This window comes from Coccinella septempunctata, chromosome 5, assembly GCF_907165205.1.
Source record: "Coccinella septempunctata chromosome 5, icCocSept1.1, whole genome shotgun sequence".
NCBI lineage: Eukaryota > Metazoa > Arthropoda > Insecta > Coleoptera > Coccinellidae > Coccinella > Coccinella septempunctata.
In genome coordinates, this window is record NC_058193.1 from 4,999,349 (window position 1) to 5,017,951 (window position 18,603).

General features: G+C 37.5%; 2 protein-coding genes across 2 annotated transcripts; one reads left to right on the plus strand and one right to left on the minus strand.

Annotated features, from left to right (window-relative positions):
- Positions 1 to 8,378: 8,378 nt before the first annotated feature.
- Positions 8,379 to 12,338, minus strand: LOC123313214 (uncharacterized protein K02A2.6-like). The gene is made up of 3 exons (XM_044897974.1): positions 10,706 to 12,338; positions 9,701 to 10,567; positions 8,379 to 9,532 (listed from the first exon to the last, which is right to left on the minus strand). The coding sequence occupies exons 1-3, from the start codon at positions 12,336 to 12,338 to the stop codon at positions 8,379 to 8,381; spliced, it is 3,654 nt and encodes a 1,217-aa protein (XP_044753909.1).
- Positions 12,339 to 13,139: 801 nt separating this feature from the next.
- Positions 13,140 to 18,215, plus strand: LOC123313215. Its single transcript, XM_044897975.1, has one exon. It carries the CDS (start codon positions 13,140 to 13,142, stop codon positions 18,213 to 18,215), a length of 5,076 nt encoding a protein of 1,691 aa, XP_044753910.1.
- Positions 18,216 to 18,603: the final 388 nt, after the last annotated feature.

Genomic DNA, 18,603 nt, shown 5'->3' on the forward strand with positions numbered 1-18,603 from the left:
GATCAGAAAGTGAAATCAATGAACTAAAGAATATTCAAATCAACTATATTCAGTCAAACTATCAGGTATTAAAGAAAGCAAACAATTAATAGCAGTCACTTTGATTTCTTCTGAGACAATAACGGATGTACGGGGTTTACACAAAATTTACAGCAACCGGGTGTCTCAGAAAGATCCAAGTCTCTGTAATCGGTTAATTTAGCAATGGGTTTGATCCCGAGCACTTCCAGTGATTTTCAGTGTACAGGCCAATCAGAATTTGAAACTTTTTAATAAACGGGACGGGGCTGATACAGGTGAAACACAATGCAACAATTTACAGGATAACGGCGCATTTTTGAGTAATGATTTAATTTTCCGCACAAATTGCACTTTTTTCCGAACGCAGGGCACTGGTTTTTTCCATGTACTCCGCCACATCGATAACAAATTCCATTATTTTTGCTGAGTCTGCGTCCACTACCAGAAGAATTATTTTGTTCTCTTGCTTTTTGACTTTGTCCTTCATTAGGGTTGGTGTATTTTCCTGGCCGCTTATTGAATTGATGATGTTTTTTTTGCTTTTCTTACAGATTGTACTTCCAAAGATAACGACGAGCTGGACTCTTGAGTGATGACACTGGCCTGTTGTTTAGAGTTTTCAATCGTCACACAAAATTTTATTGCTCCATCTAAATCTATCTGATCATCCTGTAGTAACTTTTCACGAAGAGTTTGATTTTGTAATCCACAAGTGAAAATATCTTTTATTAGGCTATCCTTCAAATCACCGAAGTCACAGGAACGTGCCTTGTTTTTCAGATCAGTTGCATATTGTTCGATTTTTTCATTCGTCAATTGTTTCCTTGTGAAAAACCGGTATCGTTCGAATGATAAGTTCTTCTTTGGCAAGAAATGACATTCAAACTTGTTCAAGATGGTTTTTATTTTATTTTTTTTCATCTTCTTCATCAAAGGTGAAAGTATTGTAAATTACGAAACCTTCCTCGCCTATATAATGCAGTAATTGTGCGATTTGAATCTTCTCGTCCTTTTTGCCTACTTCGGTGGCAACCAAGTAATTTTCGAACTTCTGTCTCCATATTTTCCAATTCTCTGAAATATTTCCAGAGAAGTCCATTGGGGGTAAACCTCTATAATCACCCATTTTGATTATTTCACTGATATTCACAATTTTACACCGACTGCGCCATGTTATATCGTTTTGAGGTATTCATTGACACACGTTTAGTGGAAGACTGGTTTATTGAACATATTCAATTTATCAAAAATGCGCCGGTACATTCTGTACAACAAACATATTATACACATGTACAGTTACACCAAAAGTAAAATCAAAGATTGAACACAACTTCATAACAAAGTAGTGTGCGCAATACTTACTTCGCACACTGCATGTAAACTATATGGGATTTTTATATCTTAACCTTCATGTTCCTCAATCAAGCAAAAATCCAAGAAATCATTCATTTATTAATGTATAACAATAATTAAGGCTTTCAAATCGTGAGAAAATTTAACACTACCTAATTTTATTTATTATTCACAATGTTAATATTAATGGTGCAGCCAGTGCACGAACCAATAATTAGGTATTCCTAAACCAGATAACTCAGATTCAGCTCGTGATATCGTAGATTTAGGAGTTGGATAAGACTATCCATTTTTGATTTGCAAGCAACTGCCATAGATGTGACAGCACTTGATCCTGAAATTTCAATACTCTTTTTCATAATAAGCTAAGCGTGTTACTTATTTCAGAATAATATTTTTGACGTTTGTAGAAAAAATTTTGTTTGCATCTCATGCGCGAAATACTTTGGTGATCTCGACTATTTTTTTAACTCGGCTGCGCCACGTTGAAAAAAATCAGTTCTCGATCACCAAAGTAGCATTTCGCGCACTAGATACAAAAATAACTATATAAGTAAGTTACATTGTGCTTTGAAGAATAAAGCGAAGAATTTCTTGGAACATATTACACATATACACACATAGAATTCACATATTAATTTCATGTTATACTTACACGATTGCTGCAAGGAAGCAAAGAACAGCCCTCAGCCGCGTCAAAACTATTGGTGTCATTTCTACAATTTTTATATAAATACGTTTTTTAGAGGGTGTTTTAAACAGATCCTGCAAATATGCAGTAGCTGATCTCTGTCCGAAAAAATTAGGACTTCGTGAAGACTTCGGATCTATGGAGTGCAAACCGAGGCCCCAGCTTAAGGGGGTGCCAAGATCATTCAATATATTATGAACTTGAAACAGATTATACGATTTTCACAAAATGAGTTTTTAAAACAAGACACGTGTTTCCCTATGACATTAGTAACTTTAGGTGTCTGATATAATCTGTTTCAAGTTCAATTATGAATTTTCATCAAGTATCGGCCACATCAATTCAATATTTAATGTATTATGGTAAAAAAAAAGTTCATGAAGCTAGTCGATGTAGTCTTCGTTTGCATCATTTATCACTTACAAAACTTTCCGTCTAACCGAGATTCAAAATGAATAGAAAAGTGTAATAAGCACAATCGCGATGTATACACATAGTACTTGAAAGCAATATACTGATAACGAATTTACTAAATACAGTGACTTCATATACCACAGTGCAAACTGCAAAGATTATAGAGTATAACTCAGCCTAAATCTATAAATAATCTTTGCCACAGTGGCGACAATAGGCGTCCGCGTTTTCATTGGTTGGACAGTTTCCGACCTTTAATGGCGGACAATGTTGACAGTTCAGTGCGAGACGTCGAAGCGAGTAGACGTGTTGAGTGATTTTTTCGAGCACACGACAAAGGAATTTAATTGAATACTGATTATTCCGGAGAGTTTTGTGAATGAGTTTTGTTGTGTTGTTTTGTATAAAGTCCAGATCAAAAGATCGTTGGTTGTGCAAATCATATCAGGTGAGACTTTTTCTATATAATTTTCGTTCTTTTCTCTCTCATTGATATTTACCACCTTTGTAAAAAACTAAAAACGTTTAGCCATGTCGGAGATCTCAGATAATGAGGTTTCCTACATGGAAGCTTCCGAAGAAGTCGATGACATCAGCGAGAATGAGACTGAAGGACAGACTACTTTACGAGAGGTTAACGAAGAAATGAAAACTCGAAGCACTGAATGAAACAGTTCGCCAATTGATAAATGAACTCCGCCTAGCGAAAGAAGAAATAAGTAAGCTTTCAGCGCCGAAAACCTCTGCATTTGCCAGAATTGCGAGTTCGGCAGCGAGAAATAATGTCACTTCTGACATTAAGAGGAATCAAGCAACGCTGATTGCTGAACCTCAAAACGCGCCCCCATCTAAACGCGCGCGTAAAGACATCTCCTCGTCAGACGAGGAAAATACCAAAAAAGCACCTGAAGAAAGAATTTTTTACCTATCAAATGGAGGAAGAGAAGAAGATATATGCCGTCATCAGGCATTTACCAATCGACGCTGATCTTGCGTTGATTAAGAACGACCTGATATTCCAGGGAATATCAGAAACTGAGGTGTCCAGAATGAATTCGAACCAGACGAAAGAGCCCATACCTCTCTACCTGGTTAAAACCCAGAAAAAAGAAATCTTTGAAGTGAAGTGACTCTACAATCTCCGTATTGTGGTTGAACACAACCACACAACTTCACCGGAAAAGGTGAAGAGAAAAATGCCACATGCGTCTTATGTGGAGAAGAGGGCCATCCAGCTAGCTATAAAGGATGTAGCGAGTTCAAGCTAGTGACCAGAAGGAAGAATTCCCGAAAACTAGCTGAACAGAAAAAGCCGGTAACAAAAACAACAACATAGCTGAACACACTCACCGGCAAAAGTCGAAACAGGGAACCGGTTCTACCGTCTACTGACTACCAAACGATGGTTAACAACTTTTATCATCACAGCTCCAAATATAACTACAGAGGAATTCTCACCGAAAACAAAGAGGGTAGAAAACAGCTTTTTTATGTTTGATATAACCAGCCAAGAGGTTATCAACACAGTCAAACAGATGAAAAATCTATCATCATGTGACCATGATAGCATACCAGTTCAGTCAAGAAATCCATCCATCTAAATGCAGAGCCCCTGACCTACATAATGAACCATGCTTTCACTGAGGGGATTTTTCCAAATGGCCTCATGCTGGCAATTATCAGAACCTGCCAGAAGAAAGGAGCTACTACTGTAATGGATAACTATAGTCGAATCAGCATGCTAGCAACTTTTGCTAAAATTTTTGAGAAAATACTATCTAACAGATTGCTCTCCTTTTTCAGAAAATTTGAAATATTTACCAATCATCAACATAGTTTTAGAAAGAACAGGAATACAGAAACTGCAATTTTCCAGTTGACAAGTAGACTCGTTGAGGCTGTGGATAATGGATGTGTTCCGCTGGGACTTTTTCTAGTAGAAGGCCTTCGACTCTATCGATCATGAACAACTGCTAAAGGAACTTGAATATTACGGAATGAGAGACAAGCAACTAGACCATATCAGGAGCTACCTTGGAGGACGTAGGCAAAAGGATGTGATCTCAACCCAAGTAAAAACATCTGTATCAAGCGAGGGACTGATTGAACTGGGAGTTATTCAGGGGAGTTGATCTTGAGGAAGATCAACTTCTTCGCGATATAGTCCCTGAAACGACGATCTACGGAGACGATACGAATATTATTCTTCAGGACGAAAACATAAAAGCTGAGACGATACTGGTTTCTGTCAGGAAGTGAGGCTCTAAAAATAAGCTCCTCTTTAATGTGGCCAAGACAGAGTGTGCTGTGTTCCATAGTAATCATTCTGGAGTTCAGCCTCCTGCGTCAGTTGGGTTACAGGGAGTTATGGCTCCATGCCTTAGCACAGTCACATTTTTGGGTATTCAGTTGGACTCTAATCTTAAATGGCACGCCCACGTCTACAGTCTCTGTCAAAAACTGAGTAAAACTATCTATACCCTTAATGTACTTAGGCAATATGTGGATAGAAATGTATTGATGGTCCTGTTTTATTCAAACTTTCAATCTGTGATTACTCATTGTAACTTGGGGCAATAGCAACCAGTTACATATAGGTTTTCAGGGTAAAAAAGTTGGCCATTAGGGTCATCAACAAAATGAAATTCCGCGAAACTTGTAGGGGAGTGTTCAAAAGAGATAACATTTTGACTGCATTTGGTCTCTATTTACATTGGTGTTTATTATTTATTAGAAAATATCCTGAATTCTTTGCAGAATATTTAAATGTTAATAATACAAGACGCAAGATACCTTACTTATTACCAAAGCATTCTCTAAGTCTAGCTCAGAACAATGGCAAATATATGTGAAAGAAGTTGTATAATTCACTTCCCGACAGTTTGAGAATAGTTAAAGAACTCAATGCCTATCAGAGGAAAGCATACCAGTTCCTAGTTAAAATTGAACCTTACTCTATTGATGAATTTTTCACTTGTTGTAGGAGTGCACTCTAATGATCGATCTGTATTTTGACCTCATTTCTCATTTATTATGGTAATAACGGTAAAAATGCAAATAAATTATTACTGTTACTACTACAACTACTGTTCAAAAAATTCAGGAAGTAGCGAAAGCCAAACCTACAGAACAGGAAAAAAAGAGGGAGACTCAAAAACCAGTTCGGAAAAAAGTAATGAAACTAATGAAACAGGCTGTGAACAGTCAACAGGAGAAGAAAAAGATATCTGAAGCAGCCGACACTTAAGATATCTTCACGGAAAAAAATTTCAACAAGATAATGTTGAAAATTGAGAGGTAAATGGAAAAAAACTCCAAGCATTATTCAGTAAACTGAATTAATGGACCTTAAGGATATTAGGAAGAAATCCCTCAAGATAATCTCGTGGAACATAAACGGGATCAACACTCGGAAAGCCGAGATAGAAAAAATAATATCAGAGAGACAACCTGATATTATAGCCCTACAGAAAACAAGAATAAACCGGAATAGACGAATGATTTTCATGAATTATGAAACATATAGATGTGACAGAATTACAAACACCGGAGGAGGAGTTGCAATATTGGTGAAAAGAGATTAGAAACACTACTTCAAAAGAAGATCCGACGAAACACAAGGAGAAACAGAAACAGTGACGATTGTTGCCGAATTGAATCGTCAAAGAGTCGAAATTACCTCGGCATAAAAGCCACCATAAAACAATTTATTGGAAGAAGAGATAAACAACATGCATGTTGGTTTACTCAGCCTTCAGCACATCTCAAAATCTACGATTAGAGATTTATTCAACTCAGTACTCTCATGACTTCTCTTAATTTATCAATTGTTTCTTCTATTTTTCTGATGAACGTTCTAATCGTGCTTACTTGTAAGCAGTTCGTCTCTGTAAATGCTGAATTCATTGATAGATTTTTGCTCTCTTCAAGATCATCTCAATGTATATGAATTATACTATGTTCTTCTCAGATTAATTATGATTGTCCTTTTCATTTAATTAATTATCATTGAACTTCTCATTTAATTAGAATTTATTGCCCTTTTCATATTATTTTTTTTAATATTCTAGTGCTTCTCAAATTCATTAATTCTGTGCTTCTCATTAACTTGTGCTACTCTTGTTCAGCTCATACTTACATTAACATTATTGATCAACTCAAATTTAATGTATCGATTTCTCGTTGATGATCAGACTTAGACATTGCAGTTTCACCTCGGGCCTATTTCTCTGTACTCTCGCGTCTTCTCTTTAAAATTCAGTATTCTAACCTTCGCGTTTTCTGATAGAAAAAGGAGGCTCTCGCAATCAATTTTCAATTGATTGCCCTATCACTGTGTAACCGTTGTGTTGATATTGAATTTATTGAACTCCTCAACGTCTAAGTCTGACATCAAGTGACTTCTCATTTGAACTGCTCTGGACCATCTCTTGTTTTTAATTGGATATTGTCTCTCTGAGTTTATAGATGTGGTTAATATTAGTTGCCTTTTACTGTATTAGCTTCATGCAGGTGACATATTCATTTTATGGTTGTGAATGATACTTAATAAATGTTTTTATACCATCTCCAACTCAATTATCTTTTAATACAGTCCACTACTCTTTAATTAAAAATCATAACACCCTCGATTTTTTAACAGTATTATTTGTCCCTACAACTATTCAATTTTTTTTTATAAAGGGATGGGATGGAAAGTTTTATGAATGAAATGACTTCTGAAGAATCTGGGAAATTCACCAACTTTTGCAGAATGTCACCTGTAGATTTCGAATTCCTGTTGAACAAAATTGAGCCAATGATAAAAAAAATACAAAATATGTTGTGATAATAATTAAATTGATAAGAAGCAGTATTGTTTTGATTACTTTTCAAATAAAAATAAAATTATCAACTTACCTCGTTTTCTGTATTCATGGTTTCTTCTACCTCATTCGAAAGTCCCAGAAACCTTTCCATGATATCAAAGGCAAACCATATAGGTTGAAAAACATCTGCCTGTGATCCAGACTTAATGGACTGGATTTTTCTCCTCAGAAGTGGTCAGAATGTGGCCATAAGTGATTTTTTTTTCACCTTCAATTCCTCAATTGGAATATCCCCCATATTCTGACTGATCCTTTTCCAGGCGTCATGAAATTTATGTTTGATTTTATGAGCTTTGTCTCTTTTATCCCATATCACCCTTTCACCTTCTATGAGTTCTAATAGCATAATGTTTTTTTCATTGTTCCACTCTATCGTGGACATTTTTCCCAATAATATTGATTTGATATATATTGATTATTTTCGAAACCCTTCGGCGCTTACGTTGAGAGCAGCTGTTGGAATTAAGAATCCCCCTACTTTGTTTTTCGAATATATGTTGATCGTCGAGTTGTCAGTGTGTAATGTTTTTTTTTGAGTAGAACTTGTCATAGTTGTCAAATACATATATTGAAATAAAAGTTGTTAATATAAGAAGTAGATTTGGCCCTCAATTCGAAAAGGTACACCCATATCTGATAGCTAGGGAACTATAGACTGAGGAAACATCAGTTCCAACATATGGCGACCGTGACAGGACCCTCTATTACAGGTATGGAAAAAACCAAGAAAGCCTTAGCTCTACAAAGAACAGCTTTTATAAGGATCTATGATAAGTTGAAAGAAGATTTCTCCAAAGAAAAATGCGATATCCTAGAAATACAGAGTAGCATCTGTGCTACTCCAAATATAAGTCAATAATCACACGTCTTAGCACAAAATAGTTTTATTTATTTTCTCCAAATTCAATCCAACACTTCATATCTAAATCTCAAAAACCCCGTAACTATATCAACTACAAAAACTCAAATCTCCTTCATTAATATTCCTGTCGACCATAGAAACTTTGCTGCCGACACGTTCCACTCATACTTCAGCTTGTACAGTGCCACATTCCCTCCATTTTTTTCAACTTCAGTAACGGCAGCTTTCCTGATACTTTAGATATTTCCTTCTCTGGTTCACTTTCGTTGATAAGCTTCGGAGATAAGGGATGTGTAATGGGATTTGGCGATTCTGACCTAAGATCTGGTTTGTTTCTGGAAATATCAGTTTCATCGCACCCCTGTATTGGTTCGGGCAGTTTCTTCAAGTGGCTAACGTGTCTTTTTACTATCTGGCCATCTTCACTTGAAAGGGTTACTTCATTTCCCTTTCTTTCCACTACAGTGAACTCTTCGTTATTGAATCTCGGTATCAGTTTGTTGGGAATTATCATATTCTTCGCTAACACTTTGTCACCTTGTTTTATTTCGATTATTTTTGCTCGTCTTGATGAATCTTCCATTTCCTTTCCTTTTTGTTTATTCACCATGTCATTATCGCGCGCTTCTTCGTCTACCGGCTCAACAACTAGATCTGCCATAGATGGGATTTTGTCACGAATGGTTCTGTTGAACATCAGTTCTGATGGTGATTTACCGGTGGTTCCATGTGGCGTTACATTATACATCATTGTAAATTTTTGAAGTTCCGTTTTAAAATTTTGTTTATTTGCCTGAGCTATTTGTAATCTCTTTAATATAGCCCTATTCATGTTTTCTACCTCGCCGTTTGCTTGAGGCCAATATGGTGGTGTGTGGATCAATTCAATATTATTGTGTGAACAATAATTCTTGAACTCTTGACTGGCAAATTGGGGCCCGTTGTCCGCTCTAATAGATCTTGGTATTCCTAGGCGACAAAATATCTCTGACAAGTGATTTATAATGACAGCGGAGGTAGTCGTTCTGAGAAATTTTATTTCTTGGTACCTTGAATAGTAGTCTATTATGACCAAGAGTTGATCTTGATTTGGCAAGGGTCCCATAAGATCTATTGCTACACATTGCCACGGCCCTTCCGGGAATTTATGCCTTTTCATCGGTGGTGGTTTATCCGGAATTGTAACTAATAAGCAGCCTCTACAATTTTTTACAAATTTCTCGACTTCTCTGTCCATAAATGGCCACCAAACCTTAGCTCTCAGTCTCCTTTTCATCACCGTCTCTCCCGGATGCCCCTCGTGGGCTAATTGTAATACCTCGGCTTACAACGAATCAGGTATAACTAGTCTACTTCCTCGCAGAATTACTGATCCTATTGTCATCAGCTCTTGGCGAAAGGGGTAAAGAGCATTTTTGTCTGCAATTTCCCAACAATCATCCTTGATCTTTTTTACTGCATCAGATATTTTCCGATCATGTTGACTCTCACTTATAATTTTGCTAATATTCATAGCTGCTGGTGAGTCAATTTCAAGCAGGGCACGGACGTGATATTCGTTTTCCTTGTCGAACGATGGCTCTTCATCGAGTTGGCATAATCTTGATAATGAATCGGCTATATTTAGTTTCCCCGATTGGTAGATAACTCTGAATTTGTAAGCCTGTAGCCTGAGAACCCATCTTTCGATTCGAGCTGGTGGCTTCGATGATGGTTTGAAAATTGCCTCTAAAGGCTTGTGGTCCGTAACTAATTCAAATTCCAAACCCGCTAGATAATAATGGAAACGCTCCACGGCCCAGACGAGAGCTAAGCTTTCTTTTTCCGTTTGCGAATAGCGTTTTTCTGTAGCCGAAAGACTTTTACTAGCGAACGATATAACTTGTGGTGTTCTTTGTTCATTAAACTGTAAAAGTACAGCTCCCAGTGCCACAGGGCTAGCATCTGCTACTAGACGGGTTCTCAGCTGAGGATCAAAGTATGATAATATCGGTAGAGTCGCCAGCGATTTTTTTAGTTTGTTAAAACTTTCTTGCTGGACTTGACACCATTCAAACTTCTGGTTTTCTCTAATCAGCCTCCGGAGTGGTTCCGTTGTGGTTCCCAGATCTGGTATGAACTTCCCTAGATAGGTGACGAGTCCAAGAAAGCTTCTTGTTTCTTCTTTTGTAGTCGGTGGTCGGAACTGCAATATTGTTTTTATTTTCGCATGGTCTGCTTCGATTCCTTTGTCGGAGAGCTTGTGGCCGAGAAAATAAAGCTCTTTGACCTTTTTTATACATTTCTCTTCGTTTAGGAGAACATTGTTTACCTTGAATACCTCTAGTACGTTATTCAGGCAGTAATCATGTTCTTTTTCTGTTTTTCCATAAATAATTACATCATCAATATAATTTAAACAGTTATTGCACGATGCAAGCATTTCTTCAAAAACTCTCTGAAAAATTTCCGGTGCCGAGTTGACTCCAAACATTAATCGTTTGTAGCGAAACATACCTTTGTGGGTAATGAAAGTAGTAATAGGGCGGCTTTCCTCATCAAGTTCAAGTTGGTGGTATGCATTGGCTAAATCAAGTCGAGAGAAAAACTTTGCTCCCCGGAGTTTAGTCATGAAAGAGTCGAAAGTTGGAATTGGGTAATTCTCCCTCAGAATTGCTTCATTGGCACGGCGCATATCCACACAAATGCGGATGTCATCGTTGGGTTTCAAAACCACTACTATGGGTGAGATCCATGCACTTGGTTCAGTAACTTTCTCTATGATATCAGACAAAAGTGCTTCTTTTAGTTTTCTCTCTACTTTAGCCTCTAAAGTAATTGGGACTCTTCTGACTGGTTGTTTAACAGGTTTGATTTGAGAATTGATTGTCAATTTGACTTTGATATTTTTAATCTTAGGGAACGATTTTATTTCCTCGATGTGGTTAATGTTCAAGCCTAATTTCAGGATACCTAATCGTTTTGCGACATCTTTACCTAGAATCGAGATGTCTCCCTGTTCTACAACATAAAAGTTTGTAATTATTTCGTGCTTACCCTGTAAACTCACTGTTGTTTCGAACGTGTGACTGACGTCCAGAGGTTCTCCCGCTGCGTATCCTCTGAGGGAATGTTGGGATTGAGGGTTGATGTCCCATGTTACAGCTTCCATTTTCTTTAACGATTCCCAGTCACCACCATTTATTATATTCACTTTCGAGCCTGAATCTATCAATACGGTGATAGGTACACCTCCTATGTTGCATTCTATAAGGTCATCATTCTGGTCTTCTGGACATATACCTGACACCTTGAAGCATTGGAAATTTCTAATGCCAACTGTCCCTTCCATTTCTGTTTCTTCTTCCTCTATACGGTTAACCCTAGAACTTGCCCTCCTCCGTTTGTTTTGAGGTTCATGTGAAGAATTTCTGTTAGAAGAAAACCGTTTCCTTTGTAGGTCGGTTCTGCATAGAAATGCATAGTGGCCTACAAACCCGCATTTATTACATTTGGAATTTTTAGCAGGGCATTCTTTTGAAGGTACAGAATGGTTGCGTTTTCCACATCTTGTACAGTGAGTACCACGGTCGTTGTTGAAGGGTTCAATTTTGTTGACACCGAATGATGTACTAGGTCCCGTGTCAGCTAAATCCATAGCTTTAGACTGACTACCAATTTGTTCGTGAATTTGGCATAGGTTGAGTACTTCATCTAGTGATCTTTCTTTTTCCAGCAGTTTCTTCTTCAAATCTATAGGTGCCCAACTATCAATTATCTTGTCTTTAATATTTATTTCATTCGATTCTTGTGCCGAATTTCCAAATGAACACTTGCTCGCTTGGTTCCTGATTTTAAGAACAAATTTACTAAAGTTTTCATTTTGTTCAGGTTTGATGTTTCTGAATATGTGCCGTTCGAAAGTTGAGTTCTGTTTTGGTGAAAAATAATCGGTCAGTTTTTCAACAAGGGTTTTGAAAACGTCGTTATTTATGTCTTTATCGAAGATTTCTAATGCTCCTGGAAGATTATATGCTACTTCTTGAAGCTGCGATCCTCCAAGATGTAGAAGTTTGTTCCTTTTCTTAACAATATTTGTTATATCCTCCGAAGCTAGATATAATTCCAAAGAACGTAACCATTTTCCCATTCTCCCCTGATCAAAGCCTTGTCGAGGTTATCGCAGAGAAAAGGTTTTATATTGTTGTCTGTCATGATCAGTAAACTTTTTCGACTCTTCTGAGCTCGTTGTCTTGGACTGCCCTGAAATAGGGTAACAGTTTGATTAATTCTGTTATTTTCTTAAACTGCCCTGTAAACCAGGGTAACAGTTATTTATGGACTGCCTGTAGAAACAGGTAACAGTTCACATTTTTTCAACTGCCCTGTGATAGGGTAACAGTTTCTTTTCTGAACTGCCCTTCGAAAGGGTAACAGTTATTTCTGTTGAACTGCCCTTCGAAAGGGTAACAGTTATTTCTGTTGAACTGCCCTTCGAAAGGGTAACAGTTATTTCTGTTGAACTGCCCTCCAAGAGGGTAACAATTATTTCTTTATTAGTCATGACTAATTTTATAATGCATTATAAAATCGTATCGATAGAATTGTTAGCACTTGGGAAGGATTAAATGTCACGAATGTCAGTATCCGACTCACCTTGTTCTGCAATCAACGTCCTGCGGGTAAAATTACCACTTCTCGTCGCCAATTGTGCTACTCCAAATATAAGTCAATAATCACACGTCTTAGCACAAAATAGTTTTATTTATTTTCTCCAAATTCAATCCAACACTTCATATCTAAATCTCAAAAACCCCGTAACTATATCAACTACAAAAACTCAAATCTCCTTCATTAATATTCCTGTCGACCATAGAAACTTTGCTGCCGACACGTTCCACTCATACTTCAGCTTGTACAGTGCCACAGCATCAAAGTCTTGGATGAAATAATGCTTCAAGTATCTGAACTGAATCAACTCATGATTGATATAATGTTGGATGCAGGAGAAGAAGAAGCGAATATGAATGCAGAAGTGGAATTGATGAATACGATGAGTTCCCAATATCACAAGATAAAATGTAGTTTCGATAAGTTAATATGTCAAAGCAGTGTCTTCAAGAAATCAGAATCCAGAAGCAAATTGAAGATTCCCAAACTTCAATTCAGACAGTTTGGTGGTGAAACGAAAGATTGGCTTGGATTTTGGAATCAATTCAGCAGAATTGATGAAGATTCTGATATAGAAGAGGAGGATAAACTACAATATTTAGATCAAGCTACCACACCAGGCTCTCGAGCTAGACAAATTGTGGAAAGTTACCCTGCTTCTAAAGGTAACTATGTTAAAGCAGTGGATAGTTTGAAACAAAGATTTGGAAGAGAAGATTTGTTAATAGAAGTTTATGTCCGAGAACTTCTCAAGCTAGTTTTGATGAATCTGAATACCAAAAATAAACTATCAACATTTTTTGACAAAATTGAATCACAATTGAGAGCATTAGAAAGTCTGGGTGTAAAATCAGATACCTGCGCTGCGATGCTATACCCTTTGGTTGAATCATGCCTAGGAGAAGATTTAATACGAGCATGGCATAGAAGTCAGTTCTATTCATCAGAGTGCAGTTTGAAGAAGCGTCTTGATGCTCTCATGAATTTTCTGAGAGAAGAAGTGATGAACGAAGACAGAATTCATCTCGCGGTGTCCAGTTTCAAAGACAGACGAAAGCCTGAAGATAGGAGCATACGTACTAGTTCTAATGTACCCACTGCTTCTGAATTGTACAACAAAGGAGTTCCACGATGTGTGTTTTGCAAAAATTCACATTCAACTGATCAATGTAAGGAAGTGTTGAAACTCAGTTTTGCAGAAAGGAGACAGAAATTGTCAGAAAATGCTTGTTGCCACCTATGCACCAAATTTGGTCATATAGCTCGAAGATGCCGCTCTCGAGAAAAATGCCACAGATGTCAAGGTAGACATTGTGTTATTATGTGTCCCAAAAACGATGTCGAGTCATCATCGAGTTCAAATGATAGGAATTTGAAACAGCCAAACTTAAAAATTGATGAACACAGTCTGTCCAACCACACTTTTCCCGAAATTTTTTTGCAAACCATAGTAGTAGAACTGAGGGGGGACAAAGAATGTCGCCGAGTAAGACTCTTGATCGATACTAGATCCCACAAGTCATATATTACAAGAAAAATTGCCGAAGAGATGGGGTACCCTCCAGTTCGAGAAGAACAGCTAGTACATTCATTTTTTGGAGGAACACAAACTGAATCTGTGAGTCATAGATGCTTCAGAATTTCTCTTCAAAGTCTTACTGAAGACTACTGTTGCAACTTCGAAGTTTTGGATCAACCATTGATTTGCAACCACATAAGCTCAGTGAAAAAGGGACCTTGGCTGGATGAACTGAAACAAATGGGAGTAGAAATTACTGATACTACAGATGGGCCAATTGATGTTTTGGTTGGTGCCGACATAGCCGGAAAACTTTTTTCCGGACGTAAACAAGATTTGGATTGTGGACTTGTAGCGGTTCATACATTACTAAGTTGGACACTCATGGGAAAACTGAAATCAGAATACTCATCTAAGACATCCCTTCTTGTAACTTCAATGTTTTCGAAAAATGTGTCCATATGTGACTTATGGAACCTAGATGTCCTTGGTATTCAAGCTCCTGAAAATTCTGAATCACAACGGGAACAAGAAAAACTTGTTATGGAACATTTTCTAACAACAGTTAAACGAAGAGATGACAGGCCATATGAAGTGTGTATGCCTTGGATTGAAGGTCATCCCCCTTTATCATCCAACTTCGATTTATCCTATAAAAGACTCCTCCACACTGTGAAAAAGTTGAAAAAGGATAATTTCTATAACGTCTACGATAGCGTCTTCGACAATTGGTTAGCTGAAGGAGTTATAGAATGTTCGTCAGAAAATGAACCTCTTGAAACATCATCTCAGTCTGGTCATTTTTTACCTCATCATCCAGTATATAAGCCCAGTAGTACCACAACACCTGTACGTCCAGTTTTTGATGCTTCGTCAGGAGCAAAGAATCAACCATCTTTGAATCAGTGCCTTGAGAAAGGAATCAACCTCATTGAATTAATTCCATCTATGATTCTACGTTTCCGCTTGGATAAGATAGGAATCACAGCTGATATAAGAAAGGCATTTCTTCAGATTGGATTACAAGAAAACGATAGAAACTTTCTGAAGTTTCTTTGGTATGATAAAAACGGAAAAATAAAAATTTATAGACATGCCCGTGTCGTATTTGGAGTAACTTGCAGTCCTTTTCTATTGGGAGCAGTCCTCGAATTTCATCTGCAGGAAACTCTAAGAGAATCAATTCATGAAGAAAACTCCTATAGTCCCGAAGTTATTTCGAAATTATTGAAGTCATTTTACGTTGACAATATTCTTATAAGTGTACAAAACGAAGAAGCTCTCAACCAAATTATTGAACAGTCAACTAAAATTCTGGCTGATGGAAAGTTCGAGTTGAGAGGGTGGGAGCATTCTTTGCCAGAAAATGTCGAAGTCGAAGCAAAAAGTAACATCCTTGGACTCATCTGGAATCGTAAATTGGACACCTTAGAACTTTCTCTAGAATGGTTTGATAAAATGGATGTAGGACTGATAACTAAACGAACTATATTATCTGCAGCACACAAACTGTTTGATCCAATTGGTTTCTCATGTCCAGTGACACTGATCCCAAAAATTTTGCTCCAAAGGACTTGGTCTACGAAATTGGGATGGGATTTGGAAGTTGATGAAGTAGTTCAAGAATTATTCCTGAAGTGGTTACAAGAACTACCCTATTTGACATCCGTTAAGATTCCTCGGTGGATATCTTTAGATTCCACTATATTGACCACTCAATCTGTACATGTTTTCTGTGATGCAAGTGCAGATGCCTATGCAGCTTGTATTTTTCTCAGAACAGAAACTGGTGATGGTCAAGTGGTTTTGAGATTAATCGAAGGAAAATCTAGAGTAGCACCTATTAAAAAATTAACCATACCACGTCTCGAACTTTTGGCTGCAACAATTGGAGTGAGAATATTTCGAAATTTCCAGACAAACTATGAAATCAACCTTCAAGCATTTTTTTGGTCAGACTCCTCAACTGTTTTATCTTGGATCAAAAGGAAAGAAAATTGGAAACCATTCATCTGGAACCGTGTTGAAGAAATAAAACGTTTTTCTAAACCTATAGACTGGTACCATGTTCCTGGTGATATGAATCCTGCAGATCTTCCATCACGAGGATGTTCTGCTAAATCACTAGCTGATGGAAGATGGTGGGAGGGTCCAAAATGGTTGTGTGATCCAATTTCCCAATGGCCTAGTCAGAATTTTGATAGTAAGGAAGAGGAAATAAACTGCGAAAGAAGAAAAACTGTTGTTTCCTCGTTGTCGGTGTCTAAAGATTTTGTATGGTACTACAAGTACTTTTCGAAGTTCAGCAAAATCGTCAAGATGGTTGCATGGATCAAACGATTTGTCAATAATAGCAGAAAGAAAAATACTGAAGACTCAAAATTTCTGACTGTCGATGAACTGGAAGTATCAAGAAAACTAGTAATTCGTTTCATACAAGAAGAAAGTTTTGAGTCTGTAGAAGATCCCAAATTATCATCATTATGTCCCTTTACTGATAACCAAGGACTGATCAGATTGCGAACAAAAATTTCAGATAGAACCGATGCAGAGGATTTTCGTATGCCATTTGTATTGCCCACAAACCATGAAGTTGTGAAACGTTTGATTTTCGAAGAACATATAAAGAATAATCATGTTGGAGTACAAGGATTGATGAGTATTCTTAGAGCGAATTATTGGATTCTTAAAAGTAGACGCACTATTAGATCCGTTATCAGTGGTTGCATCCCTTGTAAGCGATTTAGATGCAAACTTCTCAAATGTCCTGCCATAAGTTTACCAGAAAACAGAGTCCGTGATGCTGCTGTATTCGAGATTGTGGGCATAGATTTAGCAGGACCTTTGTACCTTAAATCAAATGAGAAAGTGTGGATTGTTTTATATACTTGTGCTGTCTATCGAGCTGTTCATCTTGAATTAACATCGTCCTTGTCAAGTAATGCGTTTCTACAGACATTGAGAAGATTCATAGCTCGTCGAGGTAGACCTTCAACAATCTATACAGATTGCGGAACGAATTTCGTTGGATGTGCAAATGCCTTGCAAGAAATAAACTGGTTGGAAGTAGCTGAAAACTGTACGAAATTACACCAAATAAAATGGAAGCTGAATCCTCCTACAGCTGCGTGGTGGGGAGGTTGGTGGGAGCGGCTTATAAGATTATTGAAAGATTTGTTACGAAGAACTCTTGGGAATACAAGTCTTGATTTCGAAGAACTGCAGACTGTTCTTTGTGATTGTGAAGCAGTTCTGAACGCTCGCCCATTGACATACATGTCCGAAGATCCAAACGATTGTATTGTTCTCACACCAGCAATGTTCTTACAAGACATCAAAGAAGTTGGAGTAACTGATCTTGATTTAGTTGAAGCCAAAGATCTTAGCAGACGATTCAAGTATCGTTTGAAACTAAAAAATGATTTGAACAGAAGATTCAAGTCAGAATATTTAGGCCGACTTACTCTCTTCTCGAAGAAAACCTCAAGTGAAACAATCGGAATTGGAGATATTGTCCTGATCTCGGATTTCAATAAAAAGAAATTGGAATGGCCCATAGGTCGAGTTGTTGAAACTATTTCTGGACGTGATGGAAGAGTGAGGTTGGTCAAGTTGAAAACTGCCACAGGTGAATTACTGAGACCAGTACAACGTATTTCATTACTGGAAATGAAAAGGTCATTAGATTCACCAAGACCAGCAGTGACAGAAAAGAAAAGCGATAATGATACCAAAGGTGAAGAGGAACAGTTATCAAAAAGATCGTTAACTAGAGATCCGGTAGTTAGAACGAGATCAGGAAGACCTGTAAAAGTTCCTGAAAGATTTGGACATTGATTGTGTCATTACTTCGATGTATGAATGACACAAGGTGGGAGTGTGTTGGAATTAAGAATCCCCCTACTTTGTTTTTCGAATATATGTTGATCGTCGAGTTGTCAGTGTGTAATGTTTTTTTTTGAGTAGAACTTGTCATAGTTGTCAAATACATATATTGAAATAAAAGTTGTTAATATAAGAATTAGATTTGGCCCTCAATTCGAAAAGGTACACCCATATCTGATAGCTAGGGAACTATAGACTGAGGAAACATCAGTTCCAACAGCAGCAACCCGGTTGAATGTAAACACGTACTGCCGCTCGCACTGCCGGTCCTTTGACTTCCGCACGAAAAACCGCCAATTTAGGGAGCGTAGGGCAGCGCGAGTGGCAGCGGCAGGAGCAG

Bases quoted from the DNA above. Each gene is read 5' to 3' on its own strand.
- LOC123313214 (XM_044897974.1), bottom strand. From the start codon at position 12,338: ATGGGAAAATGGTTACGTTCTTTGGAATTATATCTAGCTTCGGAGGAT. The intron at 10,568-10,705 runs GTATGTTTCGCT...ATGGAAAAACAG, and splicing joins TACTTTCATTACCCACAAAG to AAAAAGAACATGATTACTGC. The intron at 9,533-9,700 runs GTGAGAGTCAAC...ATTCGTTGTAAG, and splicing joins GAATATTAGCAAAATTATAA to CCGAGGTATTACAATTAGCC.
- LOC123313215 (XM_044897975.1), top strand. From the start codon at position 13,140: ATGCTTCAAGTATCTGAACTGAATCAACTCATGATTGATATAATGTTG.